General features: G+C 40.6%; 1 protein-coding gene across 1 annotated transcript in view; it reads left to right on the forward strand.

Moving 5' to 3' along the window:
• Positions 1–18145, forward strand: part of cntnap2a (contactin associated protein 2a) — a 211770-nt gene that overhangs the window by 166144 nt on the left and 27481 nt on the right. Inside the window, exons 16-17 of the mRNA XM_057013033.1 lie at positions 10576–10732; positions 12235–12362. Coding sequence (XP_056869013.1) covers positions 10576–10732; positions 12235–12362 — 285 coding nt within the window. The remainder of the gene's footprint in view (positions 1–10575; positions 10733–12234; positions 12363–18145) is intronic.

Genomic DNA, 18145 nt, shown 5'->3' on the forward strand with positions numbered 1-18145 from the left:
ACGTTCATTCCCATGGCCATTTATGCATTTGATGTGTGTGTTACATGTATGTATGTGTGACCTCCCTGTGTGTGCGTGTGCTGTCCCTCGGGGAAGGTCAGACCATTAGGAACATCAGAGAGCGGCCATGTTCATTTTATTAAACGTCTTCCTGATTACATCTTACCCTAGGGTATGCTGCCTCCATTAGCCAGGTCAAAGCATGATTACTCAGAAAAGATTAGCATTCTATTATTTTTTACTTAAAAGCTACTGCAGAGAAGTTCCATTTTGGATAATCTAAGGTGAACATATGTTGAAATCATTTTGGATTTTGAAAAATAAACTGGCATTTGATTTAGTCATACTTTAAATGGATTATAAAAACAAAGAAACTGGACTGGCTAAGGACTTGAAAATCTTATCCTGTGGGAACCAGGAGAAAGGTTACTCTGCTGTTGTTTCAAAGGTACTGAAAGCAATATGCTAATACGTACCTACACAGCCTGATAGATTTTCATCAGATTAAAATGCAACTCAAAATAGATTTAATCAGCTGTGTTCATCTTCTTTTTGGTAGAGAGACTCTGCATGTTGGCACCCCTACAGGTCAGCACAGGGAGTGCAGAGAGTGGCGGGGGTCTCTCCTGGTGTCCTCCTGTTTGGACCTATCTATGCTCCTGCAGATAATGCAAAATTTAAAAAAAAAAAAGTCCTGCAGGCAATTTGCCTCTTATTCTACAGATTGAAGGAAAATGTACATGCCCTCACATTTCAAGTCCATTTGGCCAACTGCAATCTTTCAGCAGGTGTGTACATGTATGTTTAACTCATTATAATAATTCAACTAGTACAGAAGGTTCCATCAAAAGAATTATGTTGATTATTTTGCACCAGGGTGTTGTTACTGAGACGTTCTTTATTTGTGTCAGCCGGCCGAGTTTAGTGCAACTCAATGCACTAAATTGTAGAGAAAAGCCTCTTGAAACCCACCAAATTACAAACATGCCTGTGCTTGCACTCACAGCCACAATGTACCACATAAAATCAGAGCCCAGATGAATTCTTTGATTTATTGATACTTTAGTTTAGGTCTGCAGGCAGCATATTCTCCTACTGAGGCTGTGCAACAAGTCCCTTGTTAAGCTGGGGAAAAATCCATCCTGTTTCTTCGGACTCAAACGATGAATCTGGGATTGATGGGAGCTGTCAGGCATTCATAACTGTTGCACCAATGGGGGACACTGGCTTTAAATTTAGATGGAGGGATACATGTGATATTTCCAAACCCAGTGTTCAATTATGAAGAAGACTGCCTACAGTGAGCCCTGATAAGTGTTTGACAGGTCTGATAGATGCGCTAACTTCAGGTTACTGATACGTATTCATCATTTACTCCTGCATATTTTGACTCACTCATATTGTCATTAACTGACACAGACCTCACACACAGGATCTCAATCACACTCCAGTCTGATAACCAAAATTGGTGCCAGCAGTTTGACTCACTCACCAATATAAGAATATGAACCTTAAATTGGCCTCGTACTCCATGATCATCATCTTGTTTGTGTCCTCACACAAACTCTAGCAGATCAACCAGTCAGAGCCAGTGCGTTCACAGATCATCTGGCTACATGCTGTCAGATCCAACCACAGCTCATGCACCAACCTCAGCCAACACGGCAACCACACGCAGAAAGTGTCTACATGTTTCCTTATATGGAACCTGGCACATCATTAAGGTGTTTTAATGAGCTTCCAGAAGCCATTTGTAGTTTACCTGTCAGCTTCATCCTAATTACTCTTGGCCATTACTCTTGTGAAGATATTATGCAGAGGTTATTATAAAATGACGGGCAGCAAGTCTTAATAAACTTAAAGTTTGCTGCATGATGCTGCAGGATTTCATCTCGACCTAGAATCAGAAATAATAGCAGAGTCTTTAAACTGACTGTATTCTCAAACTGCCATTGAAATGAGAGAATAAGATAAAGTTGTGACAACAGATCGTTGGTAAGTTAACTCGTAATGCTTCAGCTACATGCAAACATCTCACCTAAATCTAGATTATTTTAGATTGATGAATTACTACACGGCTAATTTGTCTGTCTGTTTATTATGGAAAGTGTGGTTATGTTATCTGCTGATGTGTTGGTGATGCAGGACAACCCAAGCAGGGAAGCCACTCTGGGCCACTCAAGACAATACATGAACCTAAAACTCAGTCTATTTATACCCATTAATGCTGACACTAGTATTCAGATATTTAATTGCATTTTTATTGCATTAAAATTAATTTACCTCAGCATTTATTGAGTTTTCTAAGTTAATATGCAGATTTATGTATCTGTAAAGTCTCCAAAAAAAATCTATGGGGAGCTGAAGCTGTTTTAAGTTCACCAGTGTCTGCCATGAAATACTTTAAGTAATAATGATCAGGGAGAGTTGTCGACTGTCATGCTGAGCACCCAAACATTTTGAAAATGTAAGATAACTGCCATCTTTCTCATGTATTATTTAAGAAAAACAGTCATTAGTTGCTGATGTTCAACCAGCAGACATGTGGGATGCAGCAATACAACCTCAGTATTTGTAATTCCTTTTTCTTTCCTCCATCGCGAAAAATGCACACAGAAGTCTTTATTCCATTTAGCACTAGCCTCAAGGAATTGAATTATTCATTTTAGAAATACTGGATACAGCCTGTTCAGCAGATGTTTTACGTGCATCCAGCATTGTTTTTTTTTAATTAAAACTCACTTAAGACTTTTCATTTTCTGAAATATTTTCTGGTTTTACAGAGAGAAGAGAGAGACAGTCTAAACTTCAGCTTTTCTAGACTTGAATGGTTTTGTTTTGGTCACGTGGCTGTGGGGTACATGCTCTCTTCTTCTGATTGTTTTTGAACAGTTTTGTAGTTTTTGATAGTTTCCTGGGGTATGATGGAATGCAATGGGAAAATCACTCCGATCTAAGTAAAATATAGAATTGACCCTGAGGTTTAGTATTAGTGGAAAATAAGGTATAAATGTAAATAGAAGTCCTGAAGGAGAGAGCATGGATTCACTAAAAAAGCAACTGTAGACTCGGCAAATAGGATGATGCAGAAGGAAGGCAAGAGTGAGAGAAAGAAAAAGGCAGTCGCTACTGTCAACCTTTATCGACATCAATAACTCGAGCTAAGATGGAGACGGCAGACCATTGAGGGGACGAAGGCACATGGAGAAATCCCAAGAGGAGATAAGGAAGACGCGAAGGTTGTCGTTAAGGTCAACCTCTTCACCTGTAGAACAGCAGGAAACAAAGAGCAAGGTGGGAACCTAGAGGAGGCTGGAGGAGTGAACTATCATGAGGGGTCTTTTGTTCTGCTTTGGAGGAGAGCATGGCTGTTATCGACCTATTTCAGTCTCAGCGCCTCTGAATGGAATGAACAGCTTTCAGTGAAACCTTCAGGCAGACGCAATAATAAAACCATGTGAATATTAGAGGCGACATCACTGAAACTAGGGTCTTGTCCAAAGGTTCTAAAAAACCAGAATGATATGTTTGATAGTGCCTAGACAAAGCAGTCTTTGTATTCCTACCGGCGCTCTCCACAGTGAGGCAGCTGGGCTCAGGCTTCAGTATTGGAGGCTTTATGGTGTCTGCAGAACCATTCAAAAACCTCTTTAAAATCGTGCAGAATGGAACATGCAGCATTTGCATTTTCTAATGCAAAAATTCTCCAATTTACTGTCAATTTTTTTTTGGCAATTTTCTGTCAATCTGAATATCCAGACACAGATCTGAAAATGGATAAAACTGTCTGTGAGTGTGTGAGGTCATGGTTGAAATGCTACAATTTCAAACAAACACTCTAGAGCAGGGCCAGCTGCACCGTTTGGCATCAAATCTAAGAATTTAGACAGATGTTTTTTTCACAATCAGAAGTCTTATAACCATGGGTTTGACAGTGTCATTCCAGATAATGTCAGAGTTGGCAGGCTGCTTGCTTGTTTGATACAGACAACAGGAAAGAACATCAGTAGAACTTCATGTGTATTTGCCAAAATCATAGAGCTGGGGATTTAAAAACAGCCTCAGAACTGCTCTAAGAAGACAAATTCGTGCAATGGCCATAGGGCTATTAATAGGAGAAACACCCCTGTCACAAAAAATTGGGTAAATCAAGGTAAATCCCAGAAAAAAATTCTGATAATTTTCTTTAAATCTGTTTTTTGCAGGACTGCTTAAGTGTTTGGGTGCAACCCTTCGGGGTCTTATCTGCACAGTGTCAGCATCTCATTAAAGTTAAAACCTGTTACGTTATCTGTGGCCGGAAAATTGATAAGTGGGCTGCAAATCTGCAGATGGATACAGCCCAGCATTGCTTAAAATGCACACGGCAACAATTTTTGAAAAGCACAACAATATGGCCCCAGCTAGTGGCAGCAGGTTTCAGCCACTGACGGTGCTATAAAATGCTATTTCATCTTCATACTTTACATAATCCTAATCCTCTTGTGTTTGTGTTTACCCAGCAGCCAACACCACAGCCGAGTTGAACATCTTGCTGCCTTCATGAATATTGTTATGTTATTATTCCACTAAGAAAATATTTTTATGATTTTTTTATGATAATTTTTATGGCTCTTTAATTTTGCCAAAATTAGAATAAAATCTTCCTTGGTGGCATTTTTTTTTGCAACATGTGACATCAAAAGACAGAACTTTTTTCCCTGTTTAACATCATTAATTAGATGCACTGAAAGTTCAAAATGTCACTTTATCTATTTAGGATTGACTTCTCATGCCTTATAGGAAACTTTCCTGCACTACAAAGAACATCTGCTCAAATCTCTTTCACATCTGCATTCTTACCTTTTACTCCTGTTGTTTTCCTCTCTTCTTTTAAATTGCTTTCTTTTACTTTTATTTCTCTACCATTTCCCCAAACATTCATCTTTGGACTCATTTGTGCCCCACTCAGTCGGAGCTTTCGGTATCTCCGTCTGTTTGACAAGCCTCGCGTAAATCTGAGCTGATGGACGGTGTGAATAAAAGAAAGGAGTGAAAAACGAGCACTTTTTTGCAGGCGCCATCTCCCTAGTGACGCATCTGTCCATCGGCCTTGACCCAAAGGGCCCAGCACTAAAACTAACACACGGACAAATAAACTGATTGAGATGACCCTGCGGCAGCGATGATTATCATTGTTGATGGTCTCCAACCAGCACGTTTGTCACTCCAAACCCCGGTGGAGGTGTGCAGTTTTGTGTGTGAGTGTGCACCTGTTTGCATTGTTTGTGTGAAAGCATGTGACAGATTTACTTCATATTTCAGTCTGGAAAACAGGGATAATTCAGGCACACGTTGGTTATTGTGTCCTTTATCAAGCAGACAAGCCAATTGGGGCACAGCCATTGATATTAATTTTGCCTCACTGCCCTCTGCCTCCTTCTCTGCCGTGGCTTTCATTTAATGGACGAATACACTCTGTGATGACCTGGAAGAGCAGTGGACGGCTGCAGCCTGGGTACATTGAGGGAATTTACTAGAGCATAGCAGAGAGAAGACACAACTGTCGGAGAGGTGCATGGTATTATGGGTGATCGCACCTGGAAATTGTGGAAATACCTTAATATGTTTTACAGTTTTCTGCTGTAGGCAGTGATGCCAGATCTGATTCGATAGCGTATGCCTTATAGCAAAGAAAGTCTTTCAAATGTCTTTTTCCACGGCAGCATTGAAGGTTTATATAATTAACAGTATAGATTTCAAGTTCTGTTATTCAGCATGTAACTCAATCTCAAGTAATTCCAGGTTTCACTAATTATTTTGATTACGTCAATATTTACACAAATCCAAAATCAATAGCAAGACAATTTAACCACAGTGCCTATTTATCTAGGTAATTTATAAAACTCTTGAGCTGTGACCTACCTGAAAGTTCTTCCAAAAATTCTATTTATGGTAAATTTGGTAAATAGTAAAAAAAAGTAGGATTGTTTTTGAGTAATTATTTTGACAGTGTAAAACTGACTTACGCATCTGTTTTGGTGCCAGAAAACCTCACACCCTCATTACAAGAGATAACCTTTCATTCACACGACAATGCTCTTAAAATGCAGCATCAGGACCAATTTGGGATCAGCATCTTTCACACTCAAGGGCACTTTGACAGGCAGCCAGACATCAGCCTTACGAGCATTTGCATTTAGTGTCCTCATACAGTATTTTCAGTGTTAAAGTTTCCATTAAAGTTTCTATATCTGAGGCCAGCTGATCCCACCTCAGGGATACACGGCTCCATGCCGGCAATTAGGACAACCAAATCTTTGTTCTCGCCTGTTTCACACACATATACTCAACTTTAGATTTAAAGGGTTGAATGGACATGAAGTTCACAGGTTGAGATGTTTAATGCCTTGGAGCCTTTTACGGATAAAACTGGGATGGATGTGAAGGTCGGGATGCGTTTCAAATTCAAGTTCAGATCAGGATCAAGGTAATTGGAATTTGCAAATAGCATAGCTGAACCGTGGATTAACACGGGAGTGGTAAGAATTTAAAGAGATTAGAACCCAGGACAGGGTCATGGAGACAGAGATGAGAAGATATGGAATATAAAGGTGAACAAAACTGAGAGTGAGTCAAGTGAAAAGGCAGAAGAGGTGGAAGACGAAACATCATTGGTCCAAAACTAAGGTTGACAGAAAAAACAAGAAAAGAGTTCTAAAAGGTCTCAGAGACCAACCAATAGGAGCAGAGAAAGGAAGCAGGGGAAGAAATTGGCCTAAACATGCCGGAGAGTAGGAGAAAATGGTGCTGTAGATCAAAAACAGGACGGGGGGTTTCAGCTAAATTGATGACCATGTGGGTCAGTAAGAATAAAGAGTGAGACAATAGAGAGAGATGAGAAACAAGGCCTAAGATTAAAGGCAGCTCAGAGGAGAAAACACAGAGATAAGACACACCTCCTCTCCTTTTCCCTTTTCTCATATCAAAACACTTTAATTAACACTGTATTGTCTACATATTTTTGGAAGCTAATATTGTAGCTAATAAAAGAAGAGAGTTGGTCCACTTTGTATGTATCAGCGACTTATAATTTGTTCTTGGCCTTTCTCTATTTTACAGTAGCTGATCTCGTTAGAGGAGAGAAACATTTATTGATTGACTTTCCCCCATCTGTAGAGATCAATGCAGAGAGCAGCGGAGTCAGTGAACCACTGCAGACAGACACCTGTCACTCAGCCCTGTTAGAAAGGGCATATTGTAGAGGGCAGCAATAATAATCAATACTTTAGGATTTCAGGAGTGAGGCAGCTTTTTGACGGGGAGGAATCTAAGGTTTAAGCATACTGGCTGACATTTCAGCTCCAACTAGCTAAACGAAAGCTATCATTTCCCAGATGGGCGATATGAGTGACGAAAGATGTCAAGTGCCATTTTGGATCCACTGACCTTTCAGTACACGGCTGGATCTGGATAGAATTACGCGTGTACCGTTGTCACAGACGAAGCTGCCCAATCAGGCAGAGTAAAATACAGGCAACTAACTTTTTCTCTGGAAGATTCTAGAGACTGAATATGAATTTATATACACGCCTCTGTTGCTCCTTCCTGTTGCTCCCCAGCTCATTTTTGGCAGTTGCACATCCCTCTGTGGTTCTTGCACATTAAATATGCCTCATTATGGTGCTCTGAGGTATACTTCTCAAGGCTATATGAACAGCAGGGTTGTTGCAATGCGATGTTTGACAAATTGGACATTTGGGCTTCATGTCGGAGTCTGTAATAAAACTGGGTAGGGTGGTAAAAGAAGCAAACTGAAGGTGGGTCTTTATGATCGCGCTTACAGTATATCCAGGAGGGGGTGGGGGATTGAGTCTGTAGGATGTCGATTGTGTGCTGACCCCTAGAGCTGCTCTGTCAGGTGTGCAGACTCGAGTCAAGGTTGAGTAGATGGTTTTGGTATCAACCTGGAGGCAACCCGGAGGAAGACAAGCTTTCCCCTCCTTACTTGCTGTGAGCATTTTCTGCCTGGTCGGACAGAAAGCCCAGCAGGATCATTTCTTAAACCCCTGATCTACATTAGTAGACTTTGTTGCAGTGTTGGACATTTGCAGGGTATCAGCTTTAAAAAGCACAACCTTAAATGCATTTCTTAATACTGCAGTGATAGTATATTTATTTTATGCTTTTTTGCAGCAGAGCTTTATGTTCTGAGCTGTTGTTAAACATTTGGCAACCTGGGAATAAAATAACTTGTTTTCAGCCCTTCCCTGCCTATAAGGCAGTGAAAAGCGCTCTATAAGCTGAGAGTGAGAGTTTAAAATGGGTTTATGATTAAAAAGTTAAGAGTTGCTTCTTTTGCTCTGATCTACAGATCACAACATTACAGTAAACAACACAATGTTACAGTAAAAATCCACCTGATTACCGTAAAAGTAAAAGTATTCCATTATGTTTTGGTCAGACATAAGGAGCACATTTGACTTGACACAATGAGGATAACAAGCACTCTCTTTTTTCACTGATGTCCTCATTCTCCATCCTTTCTCCATCCTTCCTTATCGCACAAGTCATGATCTGCTGCCCTCCATCTTTGTCTTTCCTTGTAATCTGTCTTTGCTAAGGGAGCCTGTGTGGCTCCGTGGCACGAGATAAAATGCAGACATTAACCTCTCTGAGGAAGCAGATAAGCAGATTAGTATCTGCCGGTGTGGGTAAATGCATGTTTCTGGATATTGTTGAGGCTGTGATGTTTTAACATTGTCTGATCCCCTGTGACCATTCAGCAGCATACTTGATGGTTAAACTGGGGACTTTATACTTCTTAGAATGGTTCTGATGATTGTGAAAACAAAATCATCACCTGTAACCATCTGTTGCACAACTCCTGGTCTTTGTGAATTCTTCAATCTCACTGAACCTGTTTTAAGCCTTAAACTCACTGAAGCCCACAGAGACTCCAGCAGAGCCTCCCCCTGGCAGCACCCTCCCTCTGCCGCTCTTCATCTCCACTGTGCTAACCTGATTCCTCCTCCCCTCCCATACATCTCCATCCATCCGTGTCGCTCTTCTATCCTTCTGCCTTCCTTCCTCCTGTGTGTTTTGGCAGAGCTTGAACGGTAATGCCATGAGACTCAGGCTGGCAAGGCCCCCATCGCACCCGATGGTGTCCTCCAACTCCTCTTCACTTCTGTTTTCTGCAGTCACTCATCCTAAAAAATGGGTTAAACGGAGGATGAAGGCAGGAAGAGGTCTTTTCACCTGACAAAAACACACTAGTTACCATAGTTCTGCACAACTATGAAGTGCAAAACAGCTACTTATATGGCAACACTGTGTTTTATTAGTTTATTTAATTATTCTTTTAGGCAGGTACATTTGAGATGCTTCAGAATGATTTTGTGTCCATCAATCTCAACTGTGTTGCACCTTGACTTGAGCTCTATCTATCTTCATTCTTTACTGTGTGTTTTTGGAGCCATAGAGAGCCCCACATTCTGTCGTGTGAGGATATGCTCAACATCTGGTTGTGGTGAATTCAGATGCTACTTTGACACTGGAACCAAAACAGCAGTCTAGCTTGATTGCACCTTGATAAGAAGAGATGTGTGTACTTCTTTGAAATGAGCCAAATCCACTTCAGGGTTGAGATGAATAATTAAGAAGACAAGAGCTCAGTTTACTTGGTTGGAACTCAGCGATCACAAACAGGACTCCCACACAGGCACATTAGATGCCAGATAAAAGGAGAGGATTGTCAAGTCTCCTGAGTCTTGTGTAATCCTACTGACAGTGACTCGTCTGAATGCTGGCCTGAAGAGAGAGGAGACTAATACCCTCCACCAAGCCCACACACTCACAGACCAGGCATCACAAGCCTTCTGCTGGAATTAAGCTCCAGTTCAGAAAATCAAATGTGTAATAGGAAAAAAAAGTCCCAGTGCAACTGTTCAGCATTTAGTTACTTTGGATTCCACTTAAAAAAAATGCCACAGGAGATATCACTGTCTGCTGGAAACTGTTGTATTGATAGCGACAATGTAGCATATTTCTCCAGAATAAAGTGGTTAAATTGTTTCATTCACTATTGTGCTTATTTCCAGGGTTGTAGTTGGATTAAATACTTTCGTCCATATTTTCACAACAAAATCCAAGAAAGCGATACGGGGAAGCCTCAGCTTGTAACTGCATTCTAAAATATCAGTCCACATGTGTGTTTGGGTGCCTCTTCTGTGCACATCTGCTATTGTAGTCACATGTTTGTAGAGACGTCTGTAATAACACAAACAACAAATGTTAGTGCATCGCTGAACCTATGAGTTAGTGCCTCTCAAAAGTCACAGGTGGGGATGTTTGAGCGCACCTGCCACTCTCAAGGGCATTTACTATCCATCTGCAAAAAGCATGTTGGGTGAAGGAATTGCTTTCTCCATGCAGCCCCTTTCTGAAAATATAAATCACATTAATGCAACAAAGGCCTCACAATACTTAGCGGTTTAACAATTAACACTTCTAATGTGTGGAAGTTTGGACAGCTTAGTGACACCGTTTAGAAAATTTCTTGTTGCTTTGAGCTTGTTTGTGTTTCCTCAACAGACGGGACCCCTTACACGTGGTGGGTGGGTCGAGGTAATGAGAAGCACTTCTACTGGGGAGGCTCAGAGCCTGGGATCCAGAAATGCGCCTGCGGGATGGCGAGGAACTGCACTGACACCAAGTACAACTGCAACTGCGATGCAGACCATGAGCTGTGGTAAGGGATGAATAAAATCAAAGGGATGAAAATCATCAAACATAGCTGAACTCTTGAGAGTCCTTCTTCCTGAAAAGAAAAAACACAAATTTGATGTGGAACTACTTTATACTATGTTTGGATTAATCTATGGTTTTATTTTGGTATTGAAAAGTCCACTCCCTTCAAGGGCTGGGTTTTGGAATCCTCCACAACCACTTCAAAAGAACTGCACTTCATAATGGATCTTCTCTTTGAATTAATCTCAGTGGGCAAAGTAGTCATGAAGGTTACTTCATCACAAAGTTCCTATGGTCTTTAAAAATAGGATGTTCTGATAACGAAGAATTTTCTTCCACGGATAAAAAAAGTTCCACTTTAGCCAGAAACAATGTAACTGTATGGCTAATCAACTGTAAAAAGACCACATCGCTTTAGTAAATGAAATGGAACGTGAAATATTTCATTGGCATTGTAGGTTTACAGTGACACTTTCACTGTAATTCTAATGTTTGCATTAATCTATAAACTCAGAGCCAGAAGGACGCAAAGGTGTCCAATTTCAGAGCGTAACGTGAGCAAATGATGAATGCCACCATTAATGATGTGTTTATTTAAGCGGGCCATTTGCCTCCGGAGCAACAGTTTGTGTTCCAAAGCTCTTTTAAGCAGCTGACGGATCTTCTCATTAAAGAGATTGCATGGTTCTTCTTGGCTATGCACGTGTGCAGGCTGGACGCATGCAGTGGAAAGATTTCATTTGTTCAATTCCAACATCTGTAAAACGGATGACATTTAGCATATGTCGCACTCTGTCTTGTTTTCTCCATTAATAATATATGCATTAATGTCTCATTGTGTGGATGAGTGAGTTTTTGAAAAATCCTCCATTCAGTTATTTCCACTCATTACCCATATTTTGGCAGCGTGTAAAAACGCACATACATACAGGGGCCATAAATGGGATTGTGCTCTTAGTTCCAGTCAGCAAAGAATATCAAGCCATTATTTTATAAATGATTTCTTGTGAATTAAAAATTCAGCATTTGGAAGCATGACTTGTGGTATTATTATGCTATTGTCAATGGAAAATAAGTTTTTCATAATATCTGAGTGATTTTGTTTCATTTCCTCATCCATAAATTGATTAATATTTGGTTTCATCCACTCATTTTCTCTCTCCCTCCCTTGCGCTTTCCCTCGTGTGGAGTGTAGACTTAATAAGTGCCACACAGGAGACATGATCCACCATTAAAACATGTCTTCAGTCATTTCATCATATCTGGACCTTTGATTCTCCCTATCCTCTTAAACACTGCTGTGATGGTGAAGAGGCGAGAGTGGAGAACACTGAGGTGAAAGAGAACCGATTAACCCGGTGAAATTTTAGCTCAACTTTGACTGGCCCACTTTTTTCATTCTTTATATTTCCAGCCGACTATAACCAACGTACAGCCAGTTAAGCATTTTTGTTATGGTTATTATCATAACTAAAAACTGTCCATCTGCTTTTTTGAACGCAGGAGAGAAGACTCTGGTCTTTTGGTATATAAAGAGCATCTGCCAGTCAGCCAAGTAGCTGTGGGTGACACCAATAGACCGGGCTCGGAGGCCAAACTGACTGTTGGACCACTACGTTGCCAAGGAGACGGTAAGTCCTGGGTCATACATACAGTAGCCATATTGTTGATGCAGTAGTGAATATTATTTTCAGGACATGGATCTGCAATAAGTACTCAGCACTGTCAAAGTACTTCATTTTTGATACTTAAATGTTTTGTTGTCCACGGTGTTGAAATCATTCACAGCAAGAACATGTGTGTCGACCTACGGTTTTGAAAGCAAATCCACATAACATACAACAAACAGTAAATTAAACCCTGGATGGTAGATAAAGATGTGGATTTACTTAAATAGTTTAGAACACATTGACCTGGTAAGAAGAAAGCGAGCTGTTAACCCTGTGTTGAGGCTGCAGGACACAACAAGTTGACCAACTGTAGAGATGGTCAGAAGATCAGGAAATTTACCAGGAGCTAAATCACACTTAGAAAAGACTTTAAAACGTACAGCAAGATAAAAAAAAATCTAAAAAGGACCGAGCTCTCTGGATTAACCGCAGATGCAGGAGAGACCTTAGAGCGAGAGCGAGACGCCCGCGGTAACAGTGGGTTAATTAAGAGGAAATGTCTGCGTTAATGACTTTGTCCGTGGCAGCTGCAGAGACGGGTTGTTTCATTTTCAAAATAACTCTCAGCTGGATGCTGAGACACGACTGCAACACCTCCTCCGACAGCTCATCAAAGCGTGACTCAACAGATCACCCCAGTCGCTGCAGCAGAGCTCCTGCTCCGGACCGGCGGCGTGCAGCTCGAAAACAAAGAATTTCTTTTTTCTGATGCGAACATGAAAGAATTTCCATGACGGCAGCAATGATAACGGCTATAACCTGGACTGCAGAGCAATAACCGCTGTTGCTCCACGTCTCTGCAGAAACATTTGTTAAAACAAGTGAAGCTCCGCTGCATGTGCAATGAATCTGAGGTCGCAGTCTATGTGTTTTTTTCGATAAAAGGTCAATTTGGAGTTTCCAGATTTTAATTAAAACTGAATAAATTTACATGAGATTATTCACTGTCAGGAGAGCAAAACTTTGGGGATTTAGATAACGTTTGAGGAAGGATATTCTTTAAGAAGGGACGCCTGTGTGTGTGTGTGTGTGTGTGTGTGTGTGTGTGTGTGTGTGTGTGTCTCTGTGTGTCTGTGTGTGTGTGTCTGTGTCTGTGTTTAATGGAACAAACAGCATTTATAAAAGAGAACCTTTATTGTCATTTGATGCAACTGAAAGCATATTTAAAAATGTGTGTACAGAGCAAAGGATATTTAGTTGCCCTTGACTACTAATTAGATTTTTGGTTTTTTTTTAAAAGAAAGAAAGATAACTGTCAACTTAATCTGTCTCTCCTAATTTGGAAGATTTTTTTTTACTTTGTAATAACAGAGGACATTGAAGATTGAGGTTGAAGTTTCTTTAAGAATATTAAAAAAAAGATGCAGACATTGTTTGTAAAAACAATGTTGAAAGAGATTCACCTTTTCCAACAACTACAGACTTGATGGTCTTTGGTTTTAGTTGTGTTTTTATTTAATAGTGTGTGTGTGTGTGTGTATGTGTGTGTGTGTGAGAGAGCGTGAGAGAGACACAGTAGGTAGATGATGTAAACATACTGTATACTATAAATGCTTTTCACTGATGTCCCATCAGAAACAGTAGTTTGCAAGGAGACACGACACACATGCACAGGCACACACACACATTTTCTCTCTATTAATTGTTGCCACATTATTCCCTTTAGGTCGACTACAAGACACACACTGATTGGGCTGTTCTATTATAATGAGTGCCCCCCTCCCCACCCAGCCCCCGCCTGACCCTATGCTAATTCACATGGCTGCACTTTGTCACGGTGCTCCATGCCGTGCGCCCGTGCTTCACTTGACACAGATTGATGGCGCAGCGATCATGATGCATCTGCTGTGCGTGGCTAAATGAAACATTTATTATTCTGAACCTGAAAGGGCTTCACAGCAAACTCGTAACAGTCAAGGTGATGATGGAAATGATGTAGACGTGATGATGTTCAGCCATACGCTTTGGAAGGATGGGCGCGATAACTGTAGGCTGTTGTGTTTTGGGAATTTTAGGTCTTGAAGTTTCAGCCTGGTGTATTGGAGTATTTTGGTGCAGCCTGAGCCACCATTCTGACCCCTTCCTTTGCCCTCCGGTCACGCGATTGCCTCTCTGGCTTCCACTTTTAAATCCAAGCTGTGTTTGTTTATCTGGGTCTCTATTCCTGCAGAGATTTCATGGCTTGAGGAGATATTCTATCCAGCTGGGGGGTAAGGAAACATGGTGGGCTTTGGCCAGGTTGGTTAATACACCCTCTCTTTATTTATTGTTTTTCAGCTTCTGCCATCCAGGAATAGGACCAGTTTGGTCTAGGCGTGAACTACAGTACTTTTCTTTTTCTAAAACAATTTCATAAGTAGATAGTGTCCTAGCTGCATTCTTATCCATTTTTATTTTCAGAAATGCTCTTTTATAGGAGTATAAATATTGAAATATCGCTGGAAATATTTGGGAGTTGCTACCCACTAGTGGTGCTATTATGAATTACATAAAATTGACTAGTGTGTGTGTGATGGAGTGCACCAGGACATTCTCACATGTATCTGCAGGTAACCTGCCAGAAAAGGTTTGTCAGTGGGACAAATTTAAGGATGCCTGACATGACACCCGATCTGCTCAGAACAGGAATCTACCCATCAAGGCTCAACCACAAGGCTGCAGCAAGATCTGTGGTTTCATGCAGATGTAGGATTCTTTTGTCCTCTTAAGGACCAGCATTCTGGAGTCAGTGCAGATAATTAGTCCAGTGTCACAGGACTCAAAACATTTGTCATATGTTCATTTATCTCCCGTCTGTGGGTGCTTAATCAAGTCGTACTTGTGTTTCACATCTTGAGAAAACGGAGCTGCATAACATCTTAAAAAAATGTTTTGTCTTTCTTAAGTTGGGTGTCTCTCCTGAGATGGAGTAGACAAAAACAGAGTGGATATGACATCTTCACCGTGCATGATTTAACAGAGACTCGCACACACAAATAAAAATGTGGGTTCCTGAATAAAATTATGTCCTTCGATGAGCAAAGCAAATATGGATTTAATCCGTAGTTGTTGGCGAAATGATCATTAATTTAATAGGGCTTTATATATTATCTATTGAAGACTTGTTTTTCATTGTAAAGGTAATAAAGGAGTACAACTGTGCAATCTCAGGGAGTTATTGCTGATACGGACATTCTTACTCAGATAGTTCTGCATTTAAATTCATGACGGAACAATGCTAAGAATCGTCCAGTTTTATGGATCTCTTCCACTAAAGTTTTAACTCTCATTTTTATCTATTAGCCAGTCTATCTATCCATTCATCCAGGAGACGGGAAGTGCCCTGGTTCTGTCCAGGGTGCAGAACATGACAGAATACCTGCCCTCGCTCCACACTGGTGCAATCTCATTACGGCCCCTTCATCAACAATCTGGCGTCAATCTTGCTAACGTTGGCGCCATCGGAGAGCTGCCGAACGTATAAACAAACCAGGACTTAATGACCCATGACATCACATCTGTTTGTGTCGGTGGGTCCATTCTGGGGCAATATGTGTACAGCAAAGCGTCTCCTCTATTGGTGTCGGGGAAGCATATTCTCTTTGTCTCACTCTATCGAAATATTGAGAGGCCAAATTGACAAAGTAACTTTAAAATGAACATGACTTTGAGCTATGTTTGGGGTAAGGCTAGCCAGGAACACAGAGCGTGCATTATATATTGGTCTATTAAAGCCTATTAAACATATATTTAAAAATTCACACGTGAATAGGTAGTCTTTAGATGATTGATGCTTCTCAGTAAGACCAACGATGATTGGCTGCCACATAATGAGTTTTTGTAGGCAAATGACTAATGTGTCGGCCAGTCGGGGAAAGTTGTGCTACAGTACTTTTGTGAGACGCGTGTGTGCGTGCTTGAAATTTCTGTGGTGCACGTGCACTTCGCGGATGTGCACGTGCACCCCCGTCCTGTGGTATTAATGATGCCCATTTCCATAGCTGGTTTAAAAGGCAGCCTATAGAGTCACAGGGAGACAGAGAAGAATTAGCCCCATTTTTGTTAAAAGGGTTTTGACACTTTAATGGATGGAAATTAAAATGAATGACATCAAATGAAGCAAAGCAGAATAAGTTCTGTTATTAAAATGTAATGCATGTTTTATGAGACTCACTTGGCCTCATGGCTGGCCACTAGTAAAAGCTTCCAAACCTCACCTGTGATTTTTATTAACTTATTTGTAACATTTATGTTCATGTTATAAATGTATATATTACCAAAGAAATGTCTCATTGTAGCAATAAAGTCACAATTTAGAGGCACAGACAGGTTTTCTTGCCTCTAATTATTAAGCCAGAGAAAGTTTGCAAGGGATTAATTCATTCCATTTCTCTTTCCTGAGTAAACTTTTATTTCCTGCCATCTCACCTTTTGTGGGATTTAATCTCTGAAGGTTTTGTGCTAAAAGTGTACGACAAGCAAGAAAATTTCACAGAGGAGCTTAACGACTTTATGCGCCTCAAAGGACAGATAGAGATTACCTCAAGATTCCGATGCCTCGACCGTAAAATTACACGCCACAGATGACTCAATTATGCGCAAATGAGATGAAATGCAGGTCTCAATGGAAAGTGATAAAAATGAACAAGGAAGAAACTAACGCACGGCGTTTTGCGCTGCTGAGCCATACGTGGAAGCTCAGCTGTATCTGGGCTTTCTCCTGAGGGACACTTTCAAAGAGAGGTACCAGTTGGATGATGCTATTGTTAGCGCTTGGACTGAAAAGGTTCATAACAACTCACACCTGCACCTGACAGAAGTGCAAGAAAAGGTCACGAACCCCCAACAACCAGAAAAATGATTAATCTTTGCATGCGATCAGCACAGGGTTTTAGTCCACAAACACGAGCGTCACGCTGAAACAACATGCAAAAGGTGTTAGAATGCCACCAATGTACTGTACCCATAACCAACATGACCCTACATCGGTAGGATTGTGTGTAGGATTCTGAAAAAGATGTTGTTCCAGGACCACAACTGTGCAGTCAGGCCTTCCTTCCTTTCCCATTAACAGAGTAAAGTTCTACTTTTCATTAACCCTGATTCAGATTAAAATTGAGTTGACTTATTTGTGCGAAGGGAATGAAAGCATCACAAAAGCATCACAGAATCATAAATCATGAAAATAATTGGAAGAAACTACCTACAACTTATTAAATTCTGATTAATCAGGTTGAGCATGGACAAATAAAAATTTTATAGTCTGGTTTCAACTGTAAACGTCACCATAAATGTATATCACAACAGCACTCATACAGCAGGCTGTATGATTGTTTTCTTCCTCTGATGTGGACCCCTTATTGTCACTATGGTGAGGGAAGAAAAAGTGCAATAAAGCCTGATGTTGACTGATGTCCTCCTGCATGTCTGCTTATATAAGATCTTCTGACTGCGTGCTCGCAATCCTCCACCAAAGTTACTTCCCTGAAACTGTATGTAAGGTTTAGGCCTGTAACATGGATGGAATGGCAGCGGCCTTGATAGTTTTGCCTCATTTAAAAGGCAAAATTCTTTTTGTTAACGAAGCTTGCAACAGGAGGACAGGAGGTGGAATTCAAAGTTTTGCAGACAAATTTAGAAAAACAATGTTTTTTTTTCATTTTAGATTCATCTTAAACACTTATAGCAGCTGGAAAATGTTTTTGTTCCTATGCTTCTTGGCTTCATAAATAACTTCAAGTCCATTTTGGAAATGAGACCCCTAT

Source organism: Takifugu flavidus, chromosome 17 (genome assembly GCF_003711565.1).
Source record: "Takifugu flavidus isolate HTHZ2018 chromosome 17, ASM371156v2, whole genome shotgun sequence".
Taxonomy (NCBI): domain Eukaryota; kingdom Metazoa; phylum Chordata; class Actinopteri; order Tetraodontiformes; family Tetraodontidae; genus Takifugu; species Takifugu flavidus.